General features: G+C 35.5%; 2 protein-coding genes and 1 non-coding gene across 16 annotated transcripts; all 3 read left to right on the forward strand.

Moving 5' to 3' along the window:
• The first annotated feature begins 8499 nt into the window (after nt 1-8499).
• On the forward strand, nt 8500-17504 carry LOC109011033 (SPX domain-containing membrane protein At4g22990-like). 14 transcript variants are annotated; one of them, XM_035691874.1, is made up of 14 exons: nt 8500-8591; nt 8711-8872; nt 9914-10226; nt 10334-10506; nt 10578-10658; nt 11621-11741; nt 12201-12512; nt 12696-12809; nt 13218-13672; nt 14223-14524; nt 15073-15278; nt 15665-15855; nt 16324-16457; nt 16994-17504. In XM_035691874.1, exons 5-14 carry the CDS (start codon nt 10606-10608, stop codon nt 17230-17232), a joined length of 2127 nt encoding a protein of 708 aa, XP_035547767.1. In that variant the 5' UTR covers nt 8500-8591; nt 8711-8872; nt 9914-10226; nt 10334-10506; nt 10578-10605; the 3' UTR covers nt 17233-17504. The 14 variants fall into 14 exon arrangements, with proteins under 14 accessions (XP_035547767.1, XP_035547768.1, XP_018847591.1 ...); XM_035691875.1 differs by having other exon boundaries at nt 10391-10506; XM_018992046.2 differs by lacking the exon at nt 10334-10506 and having other exon boundaries at nt 8711-8877.
• Nucleotides 17505-18530: 1026 nt separating this feature from the next.
• On the forward strand, nt 18531-24428 carry LOC109011040 (ATPase ARSA2). Its single transcript, XM_035691881.1, has 7 exons — nt 18531-19106; nt 19584-19708; nt 20731-20881; nt 21112-21222; nt 23740-23878; nt 23976-24091; nt 24234-24428. The coding sequence occupies exons 1-7, from the start codon at nt 18852-18854 to the stop codon at nt 24408-24410; spliced, it is 1074 nt and encodes a 357-aa protein (XP_035547774.1). The 5' UTR covers nt 18531-18851; the 3' UTR covers nt 24411-24428.
• A 915-nt stretch (nt 24429-25343) lies between these two features.
• Nucleotides 25344-25424, forward strand: TRNAL-AAG. Its single transcript has one exon. It is a non-coding gene; the product is annotated as a tRNA-Leu (tRNA).
• Nucleotides 25425-26290: the final 866 nt, after the last annotated feature.

Here is a 26290-nt window from a genome sequence, read left to right on the forward strand (position 1 = left end):
TTCACAGTTTCTTAATTTACCCACAAGGGCCATGACTCAAGTAACTCACATGAGCAATCTTCAATTATCACCCTCCTTCCAACTGACTAATGTGTTGTTTGTTTCTAGTTTCAAATATAATCTTATCTCTGTCAGTCAACTTACTAAAGCCTCATTTTGTCTTGTCTTCTTTACTCCATCTCATTGTATTTTTCAGGACCAACACACGAGGAAGCAGATTGGAATGGGTGAGGAACATGGAGGTCTCTATCACCTTCGAGCCCTGGGTCCCATTGCTCTTCACACTGACTCTGCTGCTAACCCATTGTGGCATTTTCGTTTACGTCATCCATCCCTCCCTTGTACTCCGAAAGATTTTTCTGATTTGAATAAAGATGCTCATTGTGATATTTGTATTCGTGCTAAAATACTAGTTTACCATTTTCATTGGATGAAAATAAAAGTGCTAGTCCTTTTGATCATATTTACTATGATATATGGAATGGCTATGCCACGCCCTTTCATTTTGATGCACATTATTTCTCACCATTGTAGACGATTATTCTCATGTCACATGGGTTTATCTCATGAAATTTAAATCACACTTTTTCCTGTCTCACCAATTTTTTTTTTTCATGATAAAAACCCAATTCAATTTTGACATTAAACGAATTCACATTGATAATGGTCAGGAATTCTTAGCTCATCGCATGCACAAAAAATTTTCTGTTCATGGTGTAATTCATGAGTGTACTTGTGTTGAAACACCTTAACAAAATGATGTTGCTGAACGAAAACATCATCACCTCTTAAATGTTGCTCGTTGTTTACATTTTCAAGATTCTTTACCTATCGCTTTTTGGGGTGAATGTATCTTAACTACTGCATATTTGATTAATCGTACCCCATCAGTCTCTCTTCACCATCAAACTCCGTATGAACTTATTTTTCATAAAACCCCCTCTTATAAGCATCTTCGTGTTTTTGGTTGCCTATGCTATGCACATACTTTGAATGTTCATCGTGACAAATTTTCACCACGTGCCACTCCATGCATCTTCCTTGATTATTCACTTAGTCACTCCACCTATCGTGTATATAGCATAGAAACCAAGAAAATCTTTTCTTCACGTGATGTTCGGTTTGTTGAGACTGTCTTTTCCTATACTGACCCTATAGCTTATAAAATCATAGACAATCCAACCAATGTTCCTACTGTCCCTATCAACTCCACTCCTATCTTCCTTGAATTCCATTCTCAAGATCGTTTCCTTAACCTAAATCTAGACAATCCAACGTACAGTCTCACCGATAGTCCCTCTCTTGAACCCGTTGAAACCAACCCCCCAAATGTCTTTTCTCGGCCACATCGCCAAATCACTCATCCTTCCTATCTTCAAGATTACATCTGCTCAGATCTTCCAGAGTCTTCACGTTTCAATCTTGCTCCACAGACTTTCTCAGGTACGGTTCATTCTTTACTTAAATTTTCTTTCTTATCCTTTTTTTAGTCCTAACCACTTTGTTTTTCTCACCTATGTTTTCAAAAATGTTAATGACTCTCAATCTTATTCTCAAGTTGTTCTTGTTTCTCACTGGCGGGTTTCTATGGCTGATGAAATCAAAGCCCTAGAAGCCAATCATACTTGGACTCTCAAACCACTTCCTCCCAACAAAAAAATAATTTGTTGTAAGTGGGTTTACAAAACCAAACTCAGGGCTGATGGATCCATCGATGTCATAAAACTCGGTTGGTTGCTAAGGGTTACACCCAGGTAGAAGGTTTGGATTACCATAATACTTTTGTCCATGTTGCTAAACTTGTTACACTTCATTGTCTTCTTGCTATAGCTGCAGCTAAAAGTTAATTTTTACACCAATTGGATGTTTACAACGCATTTCTTTATGGTGATCTTGATGAAGAAGTCTATATTCATCCACCTCCCGATTATTTTCCTCAGGGGGAGAAACGTTTTTAAACTTGCACAAATCTTTATATGGTCTTAAGCAAGCCTCTCGCCAATGGTACTCCAAGCTATCTCACGTTCTTACATTGGCAAGTTTTTGTCAATCTCATGCTGATCATAATCTCTTCACCAAGACTATGGGCAACGTGTTCACTGTCATTCTAATATATGTTGATGACATTCTTATCACTGGCAACGACCTACCCACCATCACTGCCCTCAATAACCACTTGGCTACTACATTCAAAATCAAAGACCTTGAAAATCTGAAATATTTTCTTGGCATTGAAATAGCACGCTCACTTGCTGGAATTTTCTTCAACCAACACAAATACATTCTGGACATCCTCTTTGATGTTTGTCAACTTGGCTCTCGCTGATATGAACCTGTGGGAATGGAATCCTTTGAATCCACAATCAATTTAAAAACTCATCCAGGAAAGCCAAAATCAAGTCAATGGATAGAGAACCTAAACCCCTTGAGAACTTGTTTCAAGAACCTAGATTATATTAAAATCTAGACCAGTTGAAAAACCTGTCTCAAGAACCCAGATTACAAGGAGGAACGCTACAAAGGTTGTGATTTACCTTTGATAAGTTTAAAAGTTCAATTAAGAACAAGAGGAGTAAAGTCAACTCACAATAAATAAATTCATCAAATTTCATAAAACTCCTTAACATGAGGCTACAAAGAGTATTTAAACCAAAACTTAATTAAAACACTAGCCAAAATAAAGCTAGTGTCGCAACTACGTTCACTAGGCTACAGTACTTCTTTAAACCATAGTTTCTAAAAAGTAACTTCCCAAATAAGCCATTGGCCAAAATATAAGGTCTTTCCAAAAATCATAATTCATAAGAAATAAGACATATGCGAGCCAAGCATCCTCGAGCCCAACTATTCTAAACTAATTCCAATTACTAACAAAATAAGCCCCTTTAATGAAATAAACAAGTTCAAGGCCTTCAATCATATAATCATAATAATATACCCTAATTTATGTTGCACTATTCCATAGCTTGTATCACGTGGATGATCACTAGATCTCATTCTCTCAAGCCCATTTTGAATATTTGGCTCTTGGTAGACTCGTCTCAAGTGGATTGTATCAATTCTTGCATTGCTTCATCGATCTTCTTAACTCTTGATCTTGTAATTGGCTTATCTGGAACTTGTAAATGATCTTTAAGACTAGACCCACCTTGGTTACCATCATTATTTATTCATTGTGAATTGAGTTTATCTCATTTTGTTCTTGATTGAACTTTTAAACTTATCAAAGTTAAATCACAACATTTGTGACGTTCCTCTTTGTAGTTTGGGTTCTTGAGACAAGTTTTTCAGCGAGTCTAGATTTTAATATAATCTAGGTTCTTGAAACGAGTTCTCAACGGGTCTAGGTTATTCATCCATTGATTTGATTTTGACTTTCTTCGCTCTCGTCCTGCTTACTTTCCTATGGAGCAGCATTTTAAGCTCAATGACACTAATGATGATCTTCTTGTTGGTCCAGCATCCTACCACCACTTGCTTGGTCGTCTAAGTTATTTGACCATTTTACATCTAGATATTACTTACACAGTGAATATTCTGATCCAGTTTATGCATGTCCCTCGTGAGCTACACAGCAAGTCGCTCACCGTTTACTTTGGTATTTGAAGTCCACTCCTGGTTATGGCTTATTATTTTCTTCAGCCTGTAGCTTCCAGTTATCAGCCTATTGTGACTCTGATTGGGCCAGCTATCCTATGATTCGCTGGTCCACCACTAGCTTTGTTGTCAAACTTGGAGATAGCCATATCTCTTAGTAGACAAATAAGCAATCCACTATCTCTTGCTCTTCTGCTGAAACTGAATATCGTGACATGGCTAACATTTCTTGTGAGATTACATGGTTACGATCTATTCTTCGTGATCTCACAATCTCTCATCCTCAACCTGCACCACTTCACTACGACAACTAAGCTGCCATTCATATTGCACATAATTCGATTTTTCATGAACACATCAAATACATAGAGATTGATTGATACTTGGTGCGTGACCATATTCGTGCCGATCTTCTTACTCCTACTTATTCACCCACTTCCTAACAACAAGCAGATCTCTTCACAAATTATTTGGGTCGTGAATTGTTTGTCTTCTTCATATTCAAGTTGGGCATTACAGACCTTCATGCTCCAACTTGAAGGGTAGTATTGAGATTAATTGTTGTAATCAAGCAAATTTTATTTGTAGCACCATTTACTTTTACAAATAGTGTGTAAATTTTGTAATTGTAGTATCATATCAAAATCAATAGAAAATATTTACAGCCAAGTGTGCATATTTTATCCTACCTCTACGTTTCTTATCAAAGTCAATAAACTAATTAAGTCTAATTTATATTATAAAGTGGTTTAACTCAAACACCATAACGATTGCCTTAATTTGGAGGAGCTAGAATTGTTGGCCGGCCTTCATTTACTCATGTACCTAAAAGCTAGCAGATCATACTCGATCTCAAGTTTCAAATTGATGCAATGATTACAACAGAACCAAATTTTTAGGCACGTTCATGGATACAGTCCAACTAGGCATAATTATATTAGAAGAATAACAAGTAAACAAATAAACAAGAAGAAGACGAAGACGAAGACGTGGCGAACACCCCTGGCCCCAACGACATGATGGATGAGGCCCTTTTAGCCACAAAGTAAATGATTGGAAACCGTTGATCCGACGGTCGTGATTGCAGATGTGATCTTCGATCTGAATTATATTTTCGTTGTCATTTTTTATCAACGTTTGTCGGAATATCAATTAAGCAACAATACAACAGGAGTAGAATAAAATTAAATGGCACAAGACAAAGGGAAAAAAACAACATCGATAATATATATATATATATATATATATATATATATATATATATATGGTGTTATGATGATGACCCAAAGGTACGTAATAGTTGCGTGATCACTCATTGGTCCACTTTTATACGCAATTTATTAGGTATATGCGAACAAAAAGGCGCTATTATCTTCCTGTTTTTTTATTTTTAAAAATATTATATAAAGTATATAAATATCGTATAATTATTTTAAAAAATAATAAAATTTATTATTAAAATTTATTTTTTTTATATAAATTTTATATTTTTTTAAATTTTAAAAAATAATTAAATGATACTTATATACGATTATAAGTATCATTTTCCTTTTTTTTATATATATGGTCTAGAGTTCATTGCAGAGTAAATGCATTGATATTTCAGTTTCTCGTAACGAGTAATGACTAACATATGGATGGTATTTTCTAAAATTAATAATAAATAATAATAATAATTTTAATATTTTTTTAATATATATATATACACACTGTACTGTACACTTCCTTGTTTAATGAAGTTATTTTTACATTTGGATAGTAAAAATTTCTAAGAAGTGAAAATGTTTATGAATAATAACGAAAAAATAATAATAAAATAATAATAAAATATTAAATAATAATAATAAATAATAAATAATAATAATAATAATAATATTTGAGAATAGTTTGGGTAATCTTGACTGTTAGGCATAGACAAAGGCCACGTCGAGCCACAAAGCCTAGCTAATTAGATATGGATAATAGATTGATTAGACATAAATAAAGATATGGATAATAGATATGAAAGATCACGAATCTCAAACTTGATTTGATACTTTAACTCCTACCACTATAACTGTATATGTTTCTTTCAACTGTTTCTTTTTTCAAGCACTGGACAGGAAAGAGAGCTGTCTAGAAATATGGAAATCACTCATTTTATGCTCTTAGAGTATTGTTAATGGTTTAATTATTGTTAAATTTAAAATTTAGTTAAAAGTTAAAATTTTAATTAAAATTAAAATTATTGAAGAAATTAACTCATCTATTTTAAAATTAAAATAATAATATAATATTATATATTTTAATAATATTTTGTATATATTTTATAAATACATTCCATATATGAATTAAAATTTGTCCATTATCAATAAATTCCAACTTGTAAATAAAATTTGGGAATAAGAAGGAAAAAGACGGTTGTTGCTTATTTGTGAATAAAATATGAATTTGATGGGCAAATGGTGACTCTCTAATTTTAAAAATTCTTTTAGAGCACCTAGTCAAATGCCAGTGAAATCTAAATTTTAGTTTTTTTTAATCAAAACTCTTGCATTGGACTAGCCAAATGTATATTTGTAGAACTTTAAGCTATAGTAATATTTTAGGGCCCCTAATCATATTTAGAGAATTACTATAGAAGAATCAAATCAATATTTTATGATTTTCTCATCCAACTACCTCCTTCTTTCGCTCTTCTCTTTATCTCTCTCTCCGCTTACATTCAATTTTTCTCTCCAAATCGTTTCACCTCAATTCATGCATTGTTTTTTTGAGGCTTTGCTATAATTTGGTGTTCGCAAAATCAGTATTGCGTAAAATGTGGATTAAATATTAAGTTTTAATATTAATACAAAATATTAAATACAAGTGTATTTACAAAATATTAATTTTTTTAAATATTATTAAAATATATAATATTATATTACTATTTTGATTTTAGGATGCCTAGTCCAATGTAGATTAATATCTTCAAAATTTTTGGCTACAGCCAAAACACAATAAGTTTGGAAAGTGAGATGAAAATTTTGTATTTTGTTTAAAAGTTTAAAATATTATGTTTTAATATTATTATTATTTTAGGATTTAAAAAAATTAAATTATTTATTATATTTTATATATAAATTTAAAAAATATCTAATGATGATATGAAAATTTTATATTTTATCTTATACTTCAAACCAGCCTATAACTCAAAATCTTAGCTAATTATTTTTAGTTAGTCCAATACAGATTATTTATATAAAATTTAGCTATACTTTAAATCTCACTGATATTTAGCTGATAAGCTGCCGCATTTTTTCCCTGCAGAATTGCTTCGTATTTATTTCTTCACTTTTATTACAACGTGCTTTCGCTTATTAGTCAAGATTTGGTCGTTTTAGCACCAATAATATGCTATATATATGGACCGAAAAATCACAAATAGGGCTCGATTGATGGTAAGATGAATTGAAATAATTTATAAATAATAATAAAATTATTAATTAAAATTAGAAAAAGGAAATGAAATGATATAATTTCTATATCGAACGAGCCCTAGTGTTTATAGTTTATAATTTTCGGATTGCACACAGTTCGGATCATATCTTGCCGACTTTACATGGCCAATAATAATAGTAGCTTAAAGACCACAGTTTGGAGATATCATAATGTCGACATCATGACTAGTCACCTCCACACGTGTCCTTAAATCAATCGAGAGTAAATTATGACCCCTGCATTAAAGGTCCAGGAAAAGAGAGACCGGGAGAGAATATTCATGTGAGAATATTCCCAGTGGACCATTTAAAAATACATGAAGCGAATGTCTACAGCAGGCAATACAAAAATTTGGTGCCGCTAAATTGACGGATCGGACGTGTTTCGCGTCCCTAGTAACTTAAGGAATCATGTTGTACGTGGGACACTAACGTACGTATAAAATATGTTGTAGTAAAATATATAAATGATATTTACGTAAATGCTGTATACTCTTTTTAAGAAATATGAATGTGATGGGGAAATAATTGATTTCGGCCTACAGTAGCAGGAAGTGTTAAATGCAGGAGTTGGCCCCTCGATAGAGCCCGGCCTAATCACATGAGCCATGGTTGATAAAGTGAAATCCGGTTTGGTATTGGGTTGAACAGGTCGGGGTGGACGAGAGATCCGGAAAAAGGGTAGAAAGAAAGATTGTGACACGCCTCACCATACAGAAGGGAGGCGCAGAGCATGAGTCATGCCGTGTTTAATGCGGCCAAGAGCAGAGGTCACATCGCATTTAATATGGCCCGGGATGTAAGGTGTGTTGCATTAAATGCGGTCCAAAGTAGAGATTCCGTCGCATTAAAGACAACCTAAATGTAAGGTGTGCGACATTAAATGCAGCCCAGAATCAGAAGTGACGGACGCAGAAGATCTTGGGGCCATCGCTGCTCGGTAAAAGAATAACGCTAAGGCTGTTTGGTCATGGAGTGTGTCAGACAAGTCACCCAATCAACCCAGAACACGACCGCGAGAAGACCCAACACAGTAAGTATAAATAGAAATGAACCCCGCGACAGGTAAGATATACACACTATTGCCTTGATGCATTTTTCTTGCGAGACCTCCACATTAATTCTATATACTAAACTCAAGTATTGGGGGATTAACGAACCGGAGAGGTCCTTTGTTTCCGTTTTGACTGTGTAGGATCACGTTTAGATAAATAGAAAATGCGTAGTTGTCCAGACCAGTAAAACACGACATCAATAATAAAAAAATATAAAATTTATTCTAAAAAATTAATTTTTTAACAATAAAACTCTCTTTAGAAACAAAAATACGAAACATTTGCTCAACGTACTAGTACTGTCTCTAATCACTCTTATTATATACACACGTTTCCATCCAACCCTTCCATTAATGGCATTGTAGATTCACACGTGGGACTTGTAGCTTTGTTTAACATTGATCCGACTCTCTGAGTGAAGCAAAGGAAGCTCATATCGATGCTCGAGTTGTACGGTTTTCTGAGGGTGGCAAGCAAAGTACTCGATCTTATTTGTGAACCAAAACTACTAGCTTGTCGTTTTTTCAGCTCTTTGGCAGCTTCTCTCTTATCTCTCTCTCTCTCGAGCTGATATATTTTTTTTTTTATCTTTCGCAGCAGAGTTAGCAGACCCATAGATTTTATATATTCTAGGTAAATCGGTATCCATTGTAGGGCGAAGTTGGAGTTTCTCACCAGGAACTCAGACCGTGAGTCCGGGAGTATCGATCTCTGCATGCTCATCATGATATAGCTTTGCTAGCTTTTCGCGCACACTACGTACGGTACATATAGTTCTTGCATACTGAATTAATTAGCATGATATATATATATATATATGCTAGATATCTCACAAGATTAACTTTCTAATTAAATATATATGTACGTAGCTAGCTAGCTAGCTCTCTCTCGTAAACAAGGTCATGATGTCGATGCTCTTTGTAGTGTTATCCCAAGTAGTTTAATAAACATATAAATTGAAAGAGATGTTTATTATTTTTATGTATTTTTCTAGCTGCATTTGGGTTTCTGATCCTTTTGTTTTTTTAATTTATAGTTTTCTTAATTTCTCGAACCTGATCTTCTTTTGGATTCAAATCAAATCGACAAGATTCGCGAGCCTTTAATTTATCTGGGTCTATAATTCATAACTCGTTTGAGAATGTAGTATTGCTAAGCTTTAGATAATATATTATTAATCGAAGTAATTAAGAATCTTAGTTTTAAATCTCTGAACCCTTTCTCAAGTTCACTTAAATATTAATCTATATATATATATATATTGCTATTTGGTGAAGATATATATACCTTTGCTCCATTAATCTTTCAGTTCGTTTTCGGTAGTACTGCTGATGGCGCTTTGCCTTTAACTTGAACTTTAATGCGTCCTTTAGGTAGGTATAATTAGGGAGTTTTCGTTAATCAGAGGTGTTTAAGAAAGAGAAGTATGATATGAAAATATTGGAGTATTAACCTGTGGTACCCAATAAAGCACGGATAATTTCTACTTTGTCTTGTCCAAAAAATTTAAGCCTTTTTTTTTCAATAAAAATATGTGAAATGTTTAATTAAATGAGGTAGAATGTAGAGTTTGAATTTGAACTCAAAACTTCTACTTTGATACCATGTGAAAGCACTATTACTTATCCAAAAATTTTAAATTAATAAGAAAATGTAGATTTTATTATTTATATTATATTATTAATGTTACGGTGGAAGAACATCTCGTTTTTACATATATTTATATATATATATATATATATATTCAAAAATTATAGCAGAAATTTGACTGTTCTTTACCAATAATTTTGGGTTGGGCAGCTGGGAAATATATAAAGAAAGAACAGGATCTCCGGTAACAAGTGCTACAATATTCACCCGCTGAAAACAAGTAGAAATAGCATGTACTACAAGCCGTCTTAACAAAATCGTGCTTCGCATCTTTCGCTGCACTATATAGTATATACTTTGCTCTCTGTTGGTCTGAAATGTGGACAACCAGAATCCATTCTCAACTTTTTCACTTTGGGAATTAAGTGGATTCCTTGGACAGAACAGAAGCTTTATAACGGTACGTCGTTTGTGGCGTAGCGCGGGGCAAAGTATAGAGGTGTCAAAAGATACTGTGCCTATGGTACGTACTTGCCCGTTCTTGGTTTTTGTTGTAAAGAATTCGTAATGCCGAATGCTTCTGGTTCTTTTTTCTTGTTTATTTATTTAAGTCCTGTATTTTCATTGCAGTTATAAATCATGGAAATATAAATGGCAAACTCTTCGTTTTCTTTGCTTTATAATCAGACGAACGAATTATTAGGATTTAAGTGGGAAGGAAGTTTGTCTGGTTTCCATTTCTTAGCTTGCTTGATTTGATCTGTCGGGCTTCTAGCATTCAGAAACTTGTCGAGAAAATGGGGGTACTCACACTACTTATAATAAACGCTTATAATTAGTCTCTTACTTGCCATTTGATGATGATTTATTACAGTACATCAGTCATTTTTCCTAGCTAAGATATGGTGGCCTTTGGAAAGAAGCTGAGAGAATCACAAATTAAAGAATGGCAAGGGTATGCTCTCTACTTCTACTGACTTTCAGCCAAGGTTTAAGGTCCAAATACTACTTGCTAAGAAATAAATGGGTTTTATTGCCCCTGCCATGTATTGAGCAATGAGATAATTTCAGTAAGCAGCAACGTATACATTCCTGGGCAGTAGTCCATAGCCTAGCCGAATACATTTGAAAAAGATTAGTACCCACTATAAAAACAAAAAAAAAAAGAAAAAAAAAGAAAGTGGTGTTTTTTCCTGGGCAGTAGGTCTCGTTTTTTTTTTTTTTGAAGGGTTGCACGGATCTTGCGCATCGCATAATTTTCGTCTGCAGCCTGTTTTATACTTGTTCTGGCAGTGATTTTGAATTGTTGACAAGTTTGTTTTATGTTCTTTTAATTTTCGTTGAAAGTTTTTGTGTCGCCTTATTATTATTATTTTTTAAAGTCATATCTCTGTGTTATTGTTGACATATTTCATGCTAGAGTTTGGGTTTTATACACTTTCTAATACAGATTCACTGATTAACCGTTTTTTTTTCGGCGGAAGTTGTTTTCAATGAATCAATGCTTAGTTAGAGTAAATACAAGGAGCACATGTATTTCAAGCCACTACTGTTTATTGTCTCTGCCTTTCAAGGAAAAAGTTATTTTTTTTGTATTTTGCCACAAAATCCCAGAGGAATGACTCCCTTCATTAATTTATTGTCAAGGTGTCTATTAGTTGCCAAAACTCCAAAACGATCAATTGAGCATCCTATTTCATGCAGATTTTGAGATATGCCAAAGGAAACTTGGAAAGGAAATGTTTATTTAGGAAACCCCAGTGCTTCAGAAATGGTTAAAATGATGTTAAAATGATGTTAATGAGTAATCGTTATGCAAAATATGAAATTTCTTGTTTGTTTCTTTCCCCCCACTCCCTCTTTCCGGTGCTATTTTTTTTTTATTCTGTCGTGTGCTTTTGTTTTGATTCTTTTCAGATGCTACATCAATTACAAATTAATGAAGAAGAAAGTTAATCGATACACACAACAAATTGAGGTCGGAACACAAAACGGTGATAATGTTCTGATGGACTTCTCAAGATTGCTAGACTGTGAGGTAACTTTTGCTATAATAAATGATACTCCCCTTTACATGACTAGTCCAGAGGAAGCTCAAAAACCCATGATTAGTTGCAGGGTCACACTTGGAAGTTACATAGGACATCATTTGGGATTATTTTTTCATTTCTTCCATGCCAGTCCATCTCAATTCATTGTTTATCCTGAATCTGCATTCCTGCATTTTGTCTTGCTCCGACTCAGTTTTACTATCCAACGCTGAGATTTTCAGTCTCATCATTCTTTGGGCGAGCATGCTGAACTCAAACTTTTATAACGATTCTCCCAATTATGAATATAGAGAAAAAGGGCGTATTTTTGCTGTATCATTTGCCTTTCAAGTGATCCTTCTAGCATGGATAATCCATGTAGATTCATTGATAATGCAATGTTATGGTCATGTAGTCAAAATTGATTGCAAATATTTATGTCATCTTTGATTAATCTTGAATCACAGATCGAAAGGATTGTCCTTTTCCTGCTAGAACAACAAGGGCAACTTGCTACCAGGTTATCTGATCTTAGAGAGCAGCAGCATGCTCTTTTACAGCAGCCAGGTGGATCAAGAATATCTGAATTACAGGAAGCATATAGAGCAGTTGGATGTGATCTTTTAAGGCTTCTCTCTTTTGTTGAGATCAATGCCATTGGTTTACGTAAGATATTGAAAAAATTTGATAAGCGGTTTGGTTATAAGTTCACCAACTACTATGTCAAAACTCGTGCAAACCATCCTTACTCCCAGCTGCGACAAGTTTTCAAGCATGTGGTAATTGACCAATTTAGAACAAATATAAATATTATGCATGAGGTCTCTTAATTTCTTATAATTCCCTTAATTTTCCCCTATTTTCATGTTTCACTCATACTTAATAACTTCACAAGGCATAGGTTAGCTCTATTGTCTCTACACGTGAATGGAAGGCATTATCAGCTAGTAACTGAACTGCAGGGGTTTGGTGCTGTCGTTGGAGCCATATCTCGCAATCTCGCAGATCTTCAAGACCTTCAACACCATCAGGGGAACTACATATCGATATATGATCATCCTGCTTTATCCCACCTGGTTTTCTCTCATCTCCATTCAAGATTATATGCAATGTTACTATGGTTTACTTTCTGAACGGTTTACGAAGTTTTCATCAAAGTTAGTACCTCTGATCTGGGTATTAACTACTGAAAAAATAACTCGAGTTGATGGTGTCATGATGTCTACAAAACTACAAAAATTAGATTAAGCAACAGATTTATTAATGAAACAATTAGATTTAGAAGTTCTTAACTGAATTGAAAATATTTAAGTATTTGTTTTGGAAACTTCAGTATAACTGCTGTCTGTATCAAAGTTCAGGTAATTATTGCACATAATTGTTTCACAACGAAGCATCGTTTATGGGTTCACTTAAGTATTTTGACATATTCTAAAATCCTCCAGCTGCATATGATATAGTTGCCTTTTTTACTGGTTTTGCAGGATCCTGTCATCGATTCTATTAGGTCAGCTGTAGAGAAATTATCAAACTCAACAAATTACCTTCACTTTTTGGGAAGACACGCCTTTATCATGGAGGACGACTTGCCAACTCCATCTCAAGATGATACTGCTGACCAGAGATATCATTTTATGTCACTTCTCCTGAACTTGGTAAACACATTTCTATATATGGTCAACACATACATCATAGTTCCGACAGCAGACAGCTACTCCTTGAGCCTTGGAGCTGCAGCAACAGTCTGTGGAGTTGTGATAGGGTCTATGGCTGTTGCTCAGGTGTTTTCTTCAGTTTATTTTAGTGCATGGTCAAATAGATCGTACTTCAGGCCCCTTGTATTTAGTAGTGTTGTCCTTCTTGTGGGAAACACCTTATATGCTCTGGCTTATGATCTGAATTCAATATCTGTTCTTCTGATTGGTCGGCTCTTCTGTGGGTAAGTGATTTTTTGGTCCTCATTACTTGAGAAAACACATTCAATTAGTAAATTTTCTGATTATTGCGCATGCTATACTCAATGGTTAATTAATTTACATTTATATTCTTAACTGTTTTATGTGTATGATTGAAAAATGAAAACTTGAATTTCGACAGGATTGTATATCCGATTGGCCTTGCATTTGCACGTATAGCTAATCCTCTGTTCAAGTTGCCTGTGATATATGAGCAATCATTTTCGGAAAGAATACGTTGTTTTGAAAACAAAATAAATAAAATGCTTTGAAAACAAGATGAATAAGGGCACTTTTGGGCTCCACAGGAGTTTAAATGTTATGTATGTGCATCTTGTTTATTATTATATCTTTCATTAAAAAAACAAAAATCTTGTTTATTTTTATGATGATTATGTTTGTGATTGTGAGCCTGTGAATTTTGATCAAACAAATGAATTCTCCTAGAGATGCTACTTCATGCTTGTTCTTTTCAAAAGCATTCACTTTGGTTTCACTTCATCAACTGATGAGGTCATGCTATCAAAATGTCAGGTTAGGTTCTGCAAGGGCTGTTAACAGGCGTTATATCAGTGATTGTGTACCGCTCAAATTGAGAATGCAGGCGTCTGCAGGTTTTGTAAGTGCGAGTGCGCTTGGAATGGCATGTGGTCCAGCTCTTTCTTGTTTACTACAGACGAATTTTAAGATTTCAAAACTTACTTTCAATGAGGATACATTGCCTGGTTGGCTTATGAGTCTCGCGTGGCTTGTCTACTTATTGTGGTTATGGATTTCTTTTAGAGAGCCTTCTCTTGAGACTAAAGAAGCTGCTGTGCCGCAGGAAGCTAATGCTGGTATGTGGACATGATTGCTCCTTTTGGTTAATTATATTACTATCCATTTCCCTTTCTTCATTGTAATAACTAATGAATCTTTTTGCTTTTATCATACCCCGTCTCTTCACTTTAGAAAACAATCTGAGCAGCAGAAACTGTAATTGTATATCAAATTTCTAAACCTTTCTGTTCCATCTACTCTACACTCAAAATCAGACCTTTGGCATTACCTGGAGCATGAGCTATATCCATCAAGTGAATAGATGACACTTCCTCATGCTCAGTAAATGCTGATTCTGGAAGAGATATCAACTAACTGCCTATATCTATGTGCTGAATATTCTCGAGGCAGTGCCCTATGTCATCTCTCTCAGTTAACGTCAATACTATACGGTGTCTAGATACCCTCAAACAAGATCACCATAGTAGGCTTGGGCTGAGCAGCCTGACGATAAATAACAACTATAAGAAGTAGCTTTCTATGCATCACCACTTGCTTGGATTTTTGTTGGTAATAATATTTATGTAGTTTTTTTAATTTGTTAACTTGCCTGATTTCTAATTAGGCACTGTTTCTTCTGGTCTAGGACCATTGGTAAACATTGCTGTGGAGAAAAGTTTCACACAACCATTGCTAGTGAAATCAGAAGCTAAGCAACAAGATGAAGGCGAAGACCAAGGATGTGATGATATTGAAGAAGATTCTGGGGAATTTCAAAAGCCTGTCACGTCAATTGTGATGGCATATAGACTACTTACACCATCAGTAAAGGTTTAGAGTTGATAGGGAGCTACATTTACATTCGACGTTATTTATATGCATCTTAGGCATTCAATTTATAATCCCTGTTGAAACCTATTTAGAGGAAATTACACTTTTCGTCCATAACTATCACCTGTTGTCCACTTTGCACCCCAAAGTATTAGAAGTTTTAATTTGCACCTAAAACAACTTGTATTTCAAGTTGCGTACATGACTAAGATCTGGCTGTTTAGATGATCTAAAAATTGGTTCAGTGGCACAACCTTAATGTTTAGATTTTAACTGGGCAAAAAGTGTAATTCCTCCATCTATTTATCATTTTTCATTCTGTAGTTTTGCAAATCTCTACATAGTAAATGTCATTGAATTTCTTACCATGATCTCTTACTTTCTAGGTTCAACTATTTGTGTATTTTATGCTCAAATATGCCATGGAGATTTTACTTGCTGAATCAAGTGTCATCACTGGATATTATTTTATTTGGACAAGCAGCAGTGTGGCAATCTTTCTTGCATGTCTCGGGCTAACAGTGCTTCCAGTAAACATTATTGTTGGAAACTATATCGGCAACATGTTTGAAGAAAGGTAGAAAGAATTTTACCCCCTCTCCCCTCTCAATTAAAGAAGAATTTAGGCTATTGCTCCTCCACAATATGCACAAAACTTCTAAGGTGATTTACCATCGAAATTGGGTTCGATTTCACGTTTTCTTGGTAGTTACTATAAATACAAGTAGATAAGAGCAGAAGTTCAACATCCTGATGTTTCTGCACAAGTATGCCACTTGCCTTCAACACGTTGTGTGAATGCTTGTGCAAAATTTAGTAATTTGGGTGCTGAATACATAAATATTACTTAAGGTTGCCATTGATCCTACATTTTTTTTGGGCCTCATGAGAAATGTCGACGATGGTCTAAATTTTCAGCCAACCCCAAGTAGTGGCGTTTTCTAATTCATGTGGTGATAAGTTCTAGTCATTTGATTATGAAGTTCTAGTCTTCTTTTTTTTTCCTTCCCCCTTATTTGTTTTTTTATGGTTTACCTGATTGCAGGCAACTCCTACTGGCATCTGAAATTATGGTGTGTTTTGGTATACTTCTAAGCTTCCAAGTATTCATCCCTTACTCTGTCCCTCAATATGTTGGCTCAGCTCTAATCACATTTGTATCCGCTGAAGTCCTTGAAGGTAACTATGGCTCATTCTGTTCATAGGATACACTGGATAGTTGTGCAAGAATTATTTGCTTGTATAATTTGTTTACTTCTTTCATTATTAGCTCAAATTACCCTCATTTGATTGTGATGGCCTGAAACCAGGCTAAGCTGGCAAAAATTACTTTTGGACTTAAAAAAATTGGCATGAAGCTCCCCAAAACTTTGCCTGAACTCGTTTACCAATTTATAATTTGTAGTTCTCTGATCAGAAAGAAAATCTGTGGGTTGGATTAGGTCTTAGTTCTCTGTCACATGGCCGAAATGAATATCTAAATCTAAGCAGACCTATTCCCATTTTTTTTTCTTTGACATCACAATTGGCATATTGATTGAATTTTAAGGTGGATCTTTTCCTTGCTTTGCACAAAATGTTGGATCTCATTTGCTTGAGCCATCAAATCTTCATTGGAAAATACTTGTTTAGTGTTATATATATTGCATCTGTTGTTGGAGGACCCTTTGCTTCCCCGAACATGATTTTGTATCTCATTTACTTGGCCAATCCAGGTGTGAACTTATCACTCCTATCTCGTGTCATGTCATCAAGGCTTTCCCGTGGCACGTACAATGGTGGACTGCTTTCCACAGAAGCCGGGACCCTGGCTCGAGTTATTGCAGATGGTACAATAACACTGTCTGGTTATTTGGGTGAGAGTAGACTCTTGAATATCACCTTAGCTCCTGCACTCCTCATCTGTATTTCATCCATCATTGCTACCTGCTTCACCTACAACTCTCTCTACTGATGCCCTTCTTCACTTTTAACTTGAACAACTGTTGTATAGCATATTTGGATATGCACACCGATCAATGGTGGCCAATGCTCTACATTGCTAGCATTCAGCAGATATATATATATATATATATATATATATATATATCTAAATGCTGTTGAGGATGGGAGCTTTCAATCTGTGCCCCTTTATTTGTTTTTCTAAGCACAGCCGAATGCAGAAACTGTTATGCTCCCTTCTATACTGGATCAAACTAATTATAAATTGCATGATGCATTTTAACATTTAAGGAAAATTCATCAGCTTGGTTATGCGAGTAAAGATACTCCAAACAACCCGACCTTGGCTTGCTTCATCCACCAACGAGTATATGGAAGCGATGCTTCATTTCCCAACTACACTGGTGGCAATGCAACGGCTATGCCGTAATCTTCTGCTTCTAATTGTCGAGATAATATGACTTTGCTTTCACTAAAACTAAAGGAGAAAGTAGTGAACCTTTGAACTTGATAGGGGATTTAAACATTAATGGATTATCGCAGTCATAAGCAATGTTTGAGTTTGGCCATCCCTTTATTGGAATGGGACTCTTTCTGATCTTTTAATCTGCAAAATAATGATCTCTGTTGCAATGTGCTTGATTTGGAGGGAAGGAATCACCGGTACATTTCGGCACAAGCAAAGGGATAAAGCTAATGTATTTGAGGCGATATTGATTTTTGTGAACACTGGGATTACTATTAATATTAAGAAGACTCATCCTATAACGTCTAGCATCAAAAATCTTAAAAATAATTTAAACAAGCACAATTTTTGTTATGTATCAACTATTATTTACTTTCGCATTCTACACTAACAATTTTTTCATAGGATATAAGACGTGTGTAGTAAATAGTGACTGATAAGAAGAATTATTTTTAATTTAAATTTTCCAAATCATATCTGTTATATGGCATATTATAAGCTGATATAAAATTATTTGTAATAAATTAATAATACTTCTGAACTTTATGTTTTTTATATATTGAATGAATTCTTGCTTAGAAAAAAAAGAATTATTTGTAATATAATTAAAAATAATAAAATTTATGGTAAAAAAAAATAGTAATATTACTCATAAGCTTCACACCTATTTAAAAATATATTATTTTATATTTTTATCTTATTTTATTTATAAATATATCTAAAATCATTTTTATTATATGAATAAAAAAATAAAATAATATATTTTTAAATAGATATGCACTAACGCTTATGTTTAGAATTTAAAAAATATATATATATCCCTTCAATTAAATACATCGCGTCTTGCTTAGGGTCTAATGCTCGGGAGGATGTTACAGGCAGTCCCAGTCAGTCAGTCAGTCTGCCTTTAGGACTATTCTCTTCGACGCGCACAAACCGACGGTATGCCCTATTAGCGCACATTAGGTACTCTCCTTATCCTGCGCCGTCTTTACAAACCCATATCTGGAACTTCAATTTGGTTGAGTTCGATTTGTACTCTGTTTCGAATTAAATCGAGCCCTTTCCATCCGAAACCAAAAACCCAATAATTTATCGCTCTAAGATTTCTGGGCTCCAGTCGTGTGAGATAGAGAAAACAAAAGCAAATACCGAAAGCTGCATAAATGGCCACAGAGTTTCCAGAAGGAACCTTAAATAACATACTGGATCAAGAGTCGCTCAAGTGGGTCTTTGTGGGAGGAAAAGGTGGCGTGGGCAAGACCACCTGTAGTTCCATCATCTCAATCCTCCTCTCTAGGGTTCGATCCTCTGTTTTGATCATCTCCACCGACCCTGCTCACAATCTCAGCGATGCGTTTCGGCAACGGTTCACCAAGACACCCACCTTGGTTAATGGGTTTTCCAATCTCTATGCAATGGTACATTTTTTGGGTCATAAATTGTACTTTTTATTGGTTTTTTTTTATTGTGTGAATTTTGAAAGTTTTGGTGGTTATCAGCTGGTGCAATGCTTCGATGTTGAAACTTTGAGGTTTTCGTTTAAATAAATCCGTGTAGACTCGGATTTTGAATTTTTGTTGGGTATATTTTGTCGTTGAGTTATTTGCGAGATTGCGGTTGTATTTGATGAATTTGGGAAATACCCAATTCGTAGAGAAATCTCATCATTTTTTCTATCGATATTAGGGGAAATTATGGCAGTGCTTTTAAGCAACGATGATTATCCGCTGATCTGTTGACCGTGGATTAGACATTTGGGTTGTCTGGGCTTTCTTCTAAAATAAAGATATATTTGAACCATTATATCTTAGTTTTCGAACTGCATTTTACTTGCATTATTATCTATTTTCTTGTTCTGTTTGTTGCGAGTTGACGTTTCGTATGATACTTTCTAGGAGGTGGATCCTAATGTGGAAAATGATGATGTGGGCAGTGCCGATGGAATGGACGGCTTGTTTTCTGAACTAGCAAATGCAATCCCTGGAATTGATGAGGCTATGAGCTTTGCAGAGATGCTGAAGTAAGAATCCCGTTCCTTCTATTTGATTGTATTGAGCCACCAAATTCATCGGATCTCTATTCCTCACTTGATTAAAGTGAATTGAGAGCTGTTACGATATGTGTGTTTTAGTTAACTTATATGAAGCTGTTGGAGGATTCCATTTTTTCATTGAGATTGGTATATGATTGATGATCATTCCTGGTGTTATTAAAATATCCTAGACATAGGAATAACGACAGTTAGCCAATAGACTTTTCATCAGTACCGATTACAAGAGTTGGCTGCAGGTACAAGTTTGGTAAGGTCTCCTGCACGGAAGACATCTGTTATGTTTATCAGTTGGTATACCCTTTTTATTTTGAGTGGGGGAGGGTTGAATGCAGTAACATACAGTCTTGCGAGCTTACCTTAAATCTTGAGTGATTTAAGATAAAAAGGACCAAATTATTACATGTTGCGTCAAGCAATGCCAGTAAAGCACAGTATCATGATGTTGACCCTTTAATCTTTATTCACCTTATTAGTTAAAGATATATTCATGAGACCTATTACTTCCAATTTTCGTTGTAAACCATGTTTCTTACTCGCCTATATCATGGTGTTGAATCATAAAATCACCTTGGGTGCAAACAATCTCTAGGGCCATCGGATTGGGGGATTTTTCCCTTGAATTACCGGAGGTGCACTTGCGGGAAACTCCTTGCCGAGGGCCTGTGCACCCCCTGGATTAGTCGGGACGCTGTTCCTAGACACCCGATGCTATAAAAAAAATGATGCTGAATCATAAAATGAGTCTTACTCAAAATTTTTTTTGGTTTAGTATTTGATTGGGCTTGTTTGCAGGGATCGACTTCTTTTTACCATAATCAATTCTTCATAAAAAAATTTTGCATGCAAAGCAAAATGGAAATGGATGCATTAAGCATTTTCATGTGTTGCATTTGCTATGGCCTATTCATGCATATGCACCTCTTCTCTGTAGACTGCGTCATCAATTACAGCATATAATTTTGGTTTTATTTGCCTAAACTGTCATACAGATTAGTGCAAACAATGGATTATTCGGTCATAGTTTTTGACACTGCCCCAACTGGCCATACACTGCGCTTGTTGCAATTTCCATCAACCTTAGAAAAGGGTCTCACGAAAATGATGTCCTTGAAAAGTAAATTTGGTGGTATAATCAGTCAGGTATGTTCTTTGTATTATAGAGCATAGTCGTATGGTATTTGAAGGTTTAGAGGCATTTTATGGTGTCTTTTGCAACAGAAATTATTCGATATTGCAGTCTATATCTCATGCATTCTTCTTGTTGCTTTAGATTTTGACACATTCTAAATCATCTCTAACTCTATCCCCTTTGATGGGTACCTTTAAGGATAAAAATATCTAAATGGCATGCTTTGAAACTATTATGGCAGATGACCCGCCTCTTTGGTGTGGATGAAGAGTTTGGTGAGGATGCAATTCTGGGAAAGCTCGAAGGCATGAAAGATGTGATTGAACAAGTTAATAAACAATTCAAAGACCCAGTAAGATTGCCCCATTCATACGTCATTTACTCCTCTCCGTTTTAATAGATTTCCAATTATTCGTATTGAATCATATGCCAATAGTGGACATGTATAAAAGTTAGAGCCAACCTTAAATCCTTAATATCTAATGCTAGTTGTTAAATTTATTAGGGGTGGTGTGAACTGTAGTTACTGGAGGTTTTGGAGGGCTGGAAGCTTATGGGGCATTGGAAGTGTAATGAGAAAATTGTATAAAGAGTAATATGAAGTTTCTTTAATTATTTTTCCCAAACTATGTACTTTCTAGTCTCGATATAATTTTAAAAAAGGCTGTACTGATAATAAAAAAATTAAAAAGGCTTTAAATAGTTACTTTGAACTTAAAAAGCACATTGCATATGAATAACCTGCATGGGTACCCATCAAGAGTGCAACCTAGTGGTTAAAGGACGATCTTGGGATGAGCTATAGACTAAGATATCTTGGGTTCGATTCCACAGTAGGAGTTCACAGGTCTGGTTGGTGAGGTTATGTATCTGAGGTTTACTCCTCTGGGTTGGACCCAAAACTCAAAAGGCCCTGCCTTGGTGAGGTTCCATGTCCAAAAAATCAGCTGCATAGGTAAATTAACCCCTTTCTCATCTGAGTTTTTTTCTTTTTAAATAATAACCACAACCTTTTTCTAAATCGAAATTAACTTTTGATACTCTTTTTTTTTATAAGTAAGAAAATTTATTGATCCTCATAATTAGGCAAAGCCCAAGTACAAAGGTAGTATACAAGAGAGAAATACCTAATTACAGCCTACGAGAAAGAAAAAGAAGCATAAAAGTCATTAAAATTGACCCCCTCTAAAACAATGGCCTTAGCCCAAAGTAACAAAGATTGGAAAAAGAAGTCTCTAATCCCCCTAATGAGCGTTCTCTATTTTCAAAAAATCGTCCATTCCTCTCATTCCATATGCACCACATAAGACATAGAGGCACCATCTTCCAAACAACCGCTACTTGAAGATTTCCCTGTATTCCATTCCAGCAAGCCAAAAGATCCACCACCCTCTTAGGCATCACCCAAACAATGTCCAGCCTTACAAAGATCTCATCCAATAAAGCCTTCCCCACTTCACAGTGGAGAAGAAAATGATCTGACATTTCGCCATTCCTTTTACACATAAGGATTTTCCCATGAGAGGCCAACCAACCAAAAAAAAGTAACTTTTAGGGGCACTTCACTTTTCCAAATGCGCTTCCAAGGGAAAACAGTAGATTAATGAGTAGCATAGCATTATATAAGGATCTAACTGGAAAATTCTTGTTCCCGGGATGAATCCACAGCAGTTTGTCCTCCCCACCACACTCCAAATTCAATGCATACAAGGTGCTGAAAAAGTCAGAAATACCTCCCACTTCCCAATCTTGAACTGCTCTAATAAAAGACACGTTCTACTGCACCAGGACATTCGAAATTAACTTCTGGTACTCTTTATAATAGGTAATTGAAAGTCTTGTAGATATATAACATTGGAGGCGGGAAGAATTTGTTTGAAGCCTGGTTCCTTACTAGCCAAAAGAAACAAAAAAAGTGGTCTCTTAATAGATTGACCCTCTTGAAAGTGCAGTTCAGCTTAAGCATGATTTGCACCCCTCTGCTACCTGCAATCACTTGCAGTAACTTTTGGGTGTGAATTAATTTGGTGGCGTGTTTGTGGATATTTCGTCCTGCGGTCATGTTCTCTTCTGGACTTCCTGTGGTGGCTGTTATGTTTAGGAAGTTAAGGTGTTGTGATAACATTAAAATTGACAACCCCAAGGGGTTGGTCCAAGTGGTGAAGGCCTTGGTCTTGGGGTATCACTCCCTTCAAGGTCCAAGGTTCAACACCTCATGGGTGCAAACAATCTTTTGGGGCCACACCCCCTAGTGAAAAGCTAGCGATTTAACCAGTTCCGTGTAGAGAATCTTTTGAGGATGCAGTGCACGGGACCAGAGTTTACTCTATAGGGATGGGTCCAAAGGGGGCCTTGGAGAGGTTCCCCGACATTAAAAAAGAAAAAAAAGAAAGAAAGAAAGAAAGAAGAAGACCATTTTCTCTGTCATTTTGAGAGACATAAGATTCAACTAGACATCTGGACCTGATGATTACGAGGCTGTGGTATTTTCTTGCTCATAGCATCATGGTAAAGGCCCTATGTTATTACAAGCTAGTTAAATATTTCAAAATACAAAGATGAGTCAAACTACTATTAAATCTACGTAGAACTATGTATATGGCTTTGCCTATTCTTTGATCAATAAAATTTATTTACTTATAAAAAAAAAAAAAAAAAATTAAAAGCACTATGAATTGTGAGGTTGGTTGTAATTTTGTGCGACTTTCCAGCACTTCATCAATCAAGTTTGCAATTAGTTTGGATGTTTTGTAGTTATTTTTTAAGCACTTGACCTGATTTTCCGTGTTTATTGGTTCACTCAAAATCATATTGAATGTCAAAATTTTTTGTAGTTATTCTTAATGCGCTTATTTTTCCCTGTTGGCAGGACTTGACAACCTTTATCTGTGTTTGCATTCCAGAGTTCCTCTCTCTTTATGAAACAGAGAGACTGGTCCAGGAACTCACCAAGTTTGAGATAGATACACACAATATTATCATTAACCAATTACTTTATGATGAAGAAGGCAAGTTTACTTGATTTCGTGTTTCTTTTTTCACATGGAAATAACTTTTTATCGAAAACAAAAGTCATGTATCAGTCGGCCTGTTTTCTACTTGTAGATGTAGAGTCCAAGTTACTCAAAGCTAGAATGCGGATGCAACAGAAGTACCTTGACCAGTTCTACATGTTGTATGATGACTTTCACATCACCAAGTTGCCTTTGCTGCCGGAAGAGGTAAACTACATCATGGCAAAAGTTTTGGAATATTTAAAAGTGATGATCTAATCTGAAGTTTGTCATTCTAGATGAGGGGTAAACAAATTAATTTTAGTTGTTAGTGTTGGCCCTTTTGACAAGTCAGATATTGATTTTGTAGGTTACAGGGGTTGAAGCTCTGAAGGCATTTTCAAATAATTTTCTGTCACCATATCAACCTTCCACGAGTAAAGGCACAGTGGAGGAGTTGGAGCAAAGGGTATCCACACTGAGGCAGCAGTTGAAAGATGCTGAAGCAGAGCTAGAACGACTTAGAAAAGGAAAACAAAAGGTCTGATGATGCTCGGCTCAATGGTATTGCCATTGTTCCTTTTTCCTTCCCTCATTCTTTCCGTGTTTACAATCAGACGGCACCATCTTCCATCTTTAGACTGCCAAGGGAAGTCAGTCTTCTCATTTTACCTCTGGTTGATGTTTTCTGTCGCTCAAACTTATTTGTAATTTTTTAAGATGAGCCTTTTCAGATATATAAGTGGTATATTTATATTTTTTTTATATTTCTATCGTAAACAATTTCAATAATGGTAAATTCCTATTTTTAATATCTGAACGCCTATATACAGTTTGAATTGATGAGAATATAGATTACATGCCATTATTTTCTGGGTGTGATGAGAGCCTTTTTGTCGTTTTTTCTTTGGTATTTGGACCTCCCATGGAAGGTGAATTAGTTTTTGGTAGCATATGAATCTCTTTTTTCTTCATATATGGAGTTGTGCTTTACTGAAAGACCTCACTATCTGGAGAGAATCTGGAGCTAGCAGAGGCGACAAAAATAAAAAAAAGGGGGTGATGTGGCCACCACGGTCAACCAGAGGACCTCGAGAGGTTACACCAATATCTCGAACGCACGAGGTTACAACAAAGCTTGCAGTTGGAAGTTGTGGAAGATTAGTGAAGTTACCAATATTGAGATGAACGGACCGTTTCCAAGTTTCTTTCATTTGACAGATGGAACGAAAATCATCTTCCAAAGGAGATAGTCCTATGTTTTAAAAGCTGCAAAGGAGATCGCGCATGTCATTTTCCTCAGAAGTGGGCTTGGATTGCTCTTGCAGGGTAGCGTTTTACACCTATGTAATCTGCAAGTCTGTAATACCCAATTACAAGCAATTGAAAATATGATAATTGCGCAAATAATCGAGCAGGATCTGCCGTAGACATTTCAGAGATAATTAAGTATTATAACTGTAAAGGATCGGCATACAACGTTGAGATGGCCGAGTTGGTCTAAGGCGCCAGATTAAGGTTCTGGTCCGAAAGGGCGTGGGTTCAAATCCCACTCTCAACAAGTTCTTGCTTTTTTATCTTTCCTTTTTTGGTAAACGTCATCCTCAACGGAGGAGAAAATAAAGAGCAGCCGCGAAATCGGTCCAAGTTAATTATTGGTAATCGCCTAATCAAATGTCAATGCAAATTTATAATTTGATTATATTTATCAAAAAGTTTTTACATTAGATTAACCAATAATCCAAAGCTTTAACATATGTGTTATAGTAATTTTTAGAAGCTCTACATTATTAGCGAGTCACTGTTGATCCTCAATCGTACTATTTTATTATTTTCATCAACCTCTCCTGTATCTTTCACTCGTTCTTTTCTCTCTCTTCATCCCGAAAGCTACCCAGCGTTCTGTTGCCTCGCCCTTCTTCACCCGCAAGCTTCCTCCTTTGTCCCCTTCTCTCCGTCGGTCATCTTCTTCGTTGTCGTCTTCCAGGCTTGTGTTGGTAAGTCTCTCTTCGTCGCTATTCTCTCCCTCTTTTCTGTGCATTTTCTCAGCCTCTCTCCTCTCCCCCTTCTCTTTTCCGTTAAAAGTAAAACACGCGTCCTGGCCATTCAAACCATCTTTCGTTGCCTCTTTTCCTTTCACAATCCAAGGAACGCGAACTAGTACTCTCTTCCCACTCTCAACAAGTTCTTACTTTTTTATCTTTCCTTTTTTGGTAAACGTCATCCTCAACGGAGGAGAAAATAAAGAGCAGCCGCGAAATCGGTCCATGTTAATTATTGGTAATCGCCTAATCAAATGTCAATGCAAATTTATAATTTGATTATATTTATCAAAAAGTTTTTACATTAGATTAACCAATAATCCAAAGCTTTAACATATGAGTTATAGTAATTCTTAGAAGCTCTACATTATTAGCGAGTCACTGT

Source organism: Juglans regia, chromosome 7 (assembly GCF_001411555.2).
Source record: "Juglans regia cultivar Chandler chromosome 7, Walnut 2.0, whole genome shotgun sequence".
Taxonomy (NCBI): domain Eukaryota; kingdom Viridiplantae; phylum Streptophyta; class Magnoliopsida; order Fagales; family Juglandaceae; genus Juglans; species Juglans regia.

Excerpts from the sequence above, each read along its gene's own strand:
- LOC109011033 (XM_018992046.2), top strand. The coding sequence starts at position 10,606 with ATGGTGGCCTTTGGAAAGAAGCTGAGAGAATCACAAATTAAAGAATGG. Across the intron at positions 12,810-13,217 it reads ATCCTGCTTTATCCCACCTG|GATCCTGTCATCGATTCTAT; the intron begins GTTTTCTCTCAT and ends CTGGTTTTGCAG. Across the intron at positions 15,856-16,323 it reads GGCAACATGTTTGAAGAAAG|GCAACTCCTACTGGCATCTG; the intron begins GTAGAAAGAATT and ends ACCTGATTGCAG.
- LOC109011040 (XM_035691881.1), top strand. The coding sequence starts at position 18,852 with ATGGCCACAGAGTTTCCAGAAGGAACCTTAAATAACATACTGGATCAA. Across the intron at positions 19,709-20,730 it reads AGCTTTGCAGAGATGCTGAA|ATTAGTGCAAACAATGGATT; the intron begins GTAAGAATCCCG and ends ACTGTCATACAG. Across the intron at positions 20,882-21,111 it reads TTGGTGGTATAATCAGTCAG|ATGACCCGCCTCTTTGGTGT; the intron begins GTATGTTCTTTG and ends CTATTATGGCAG.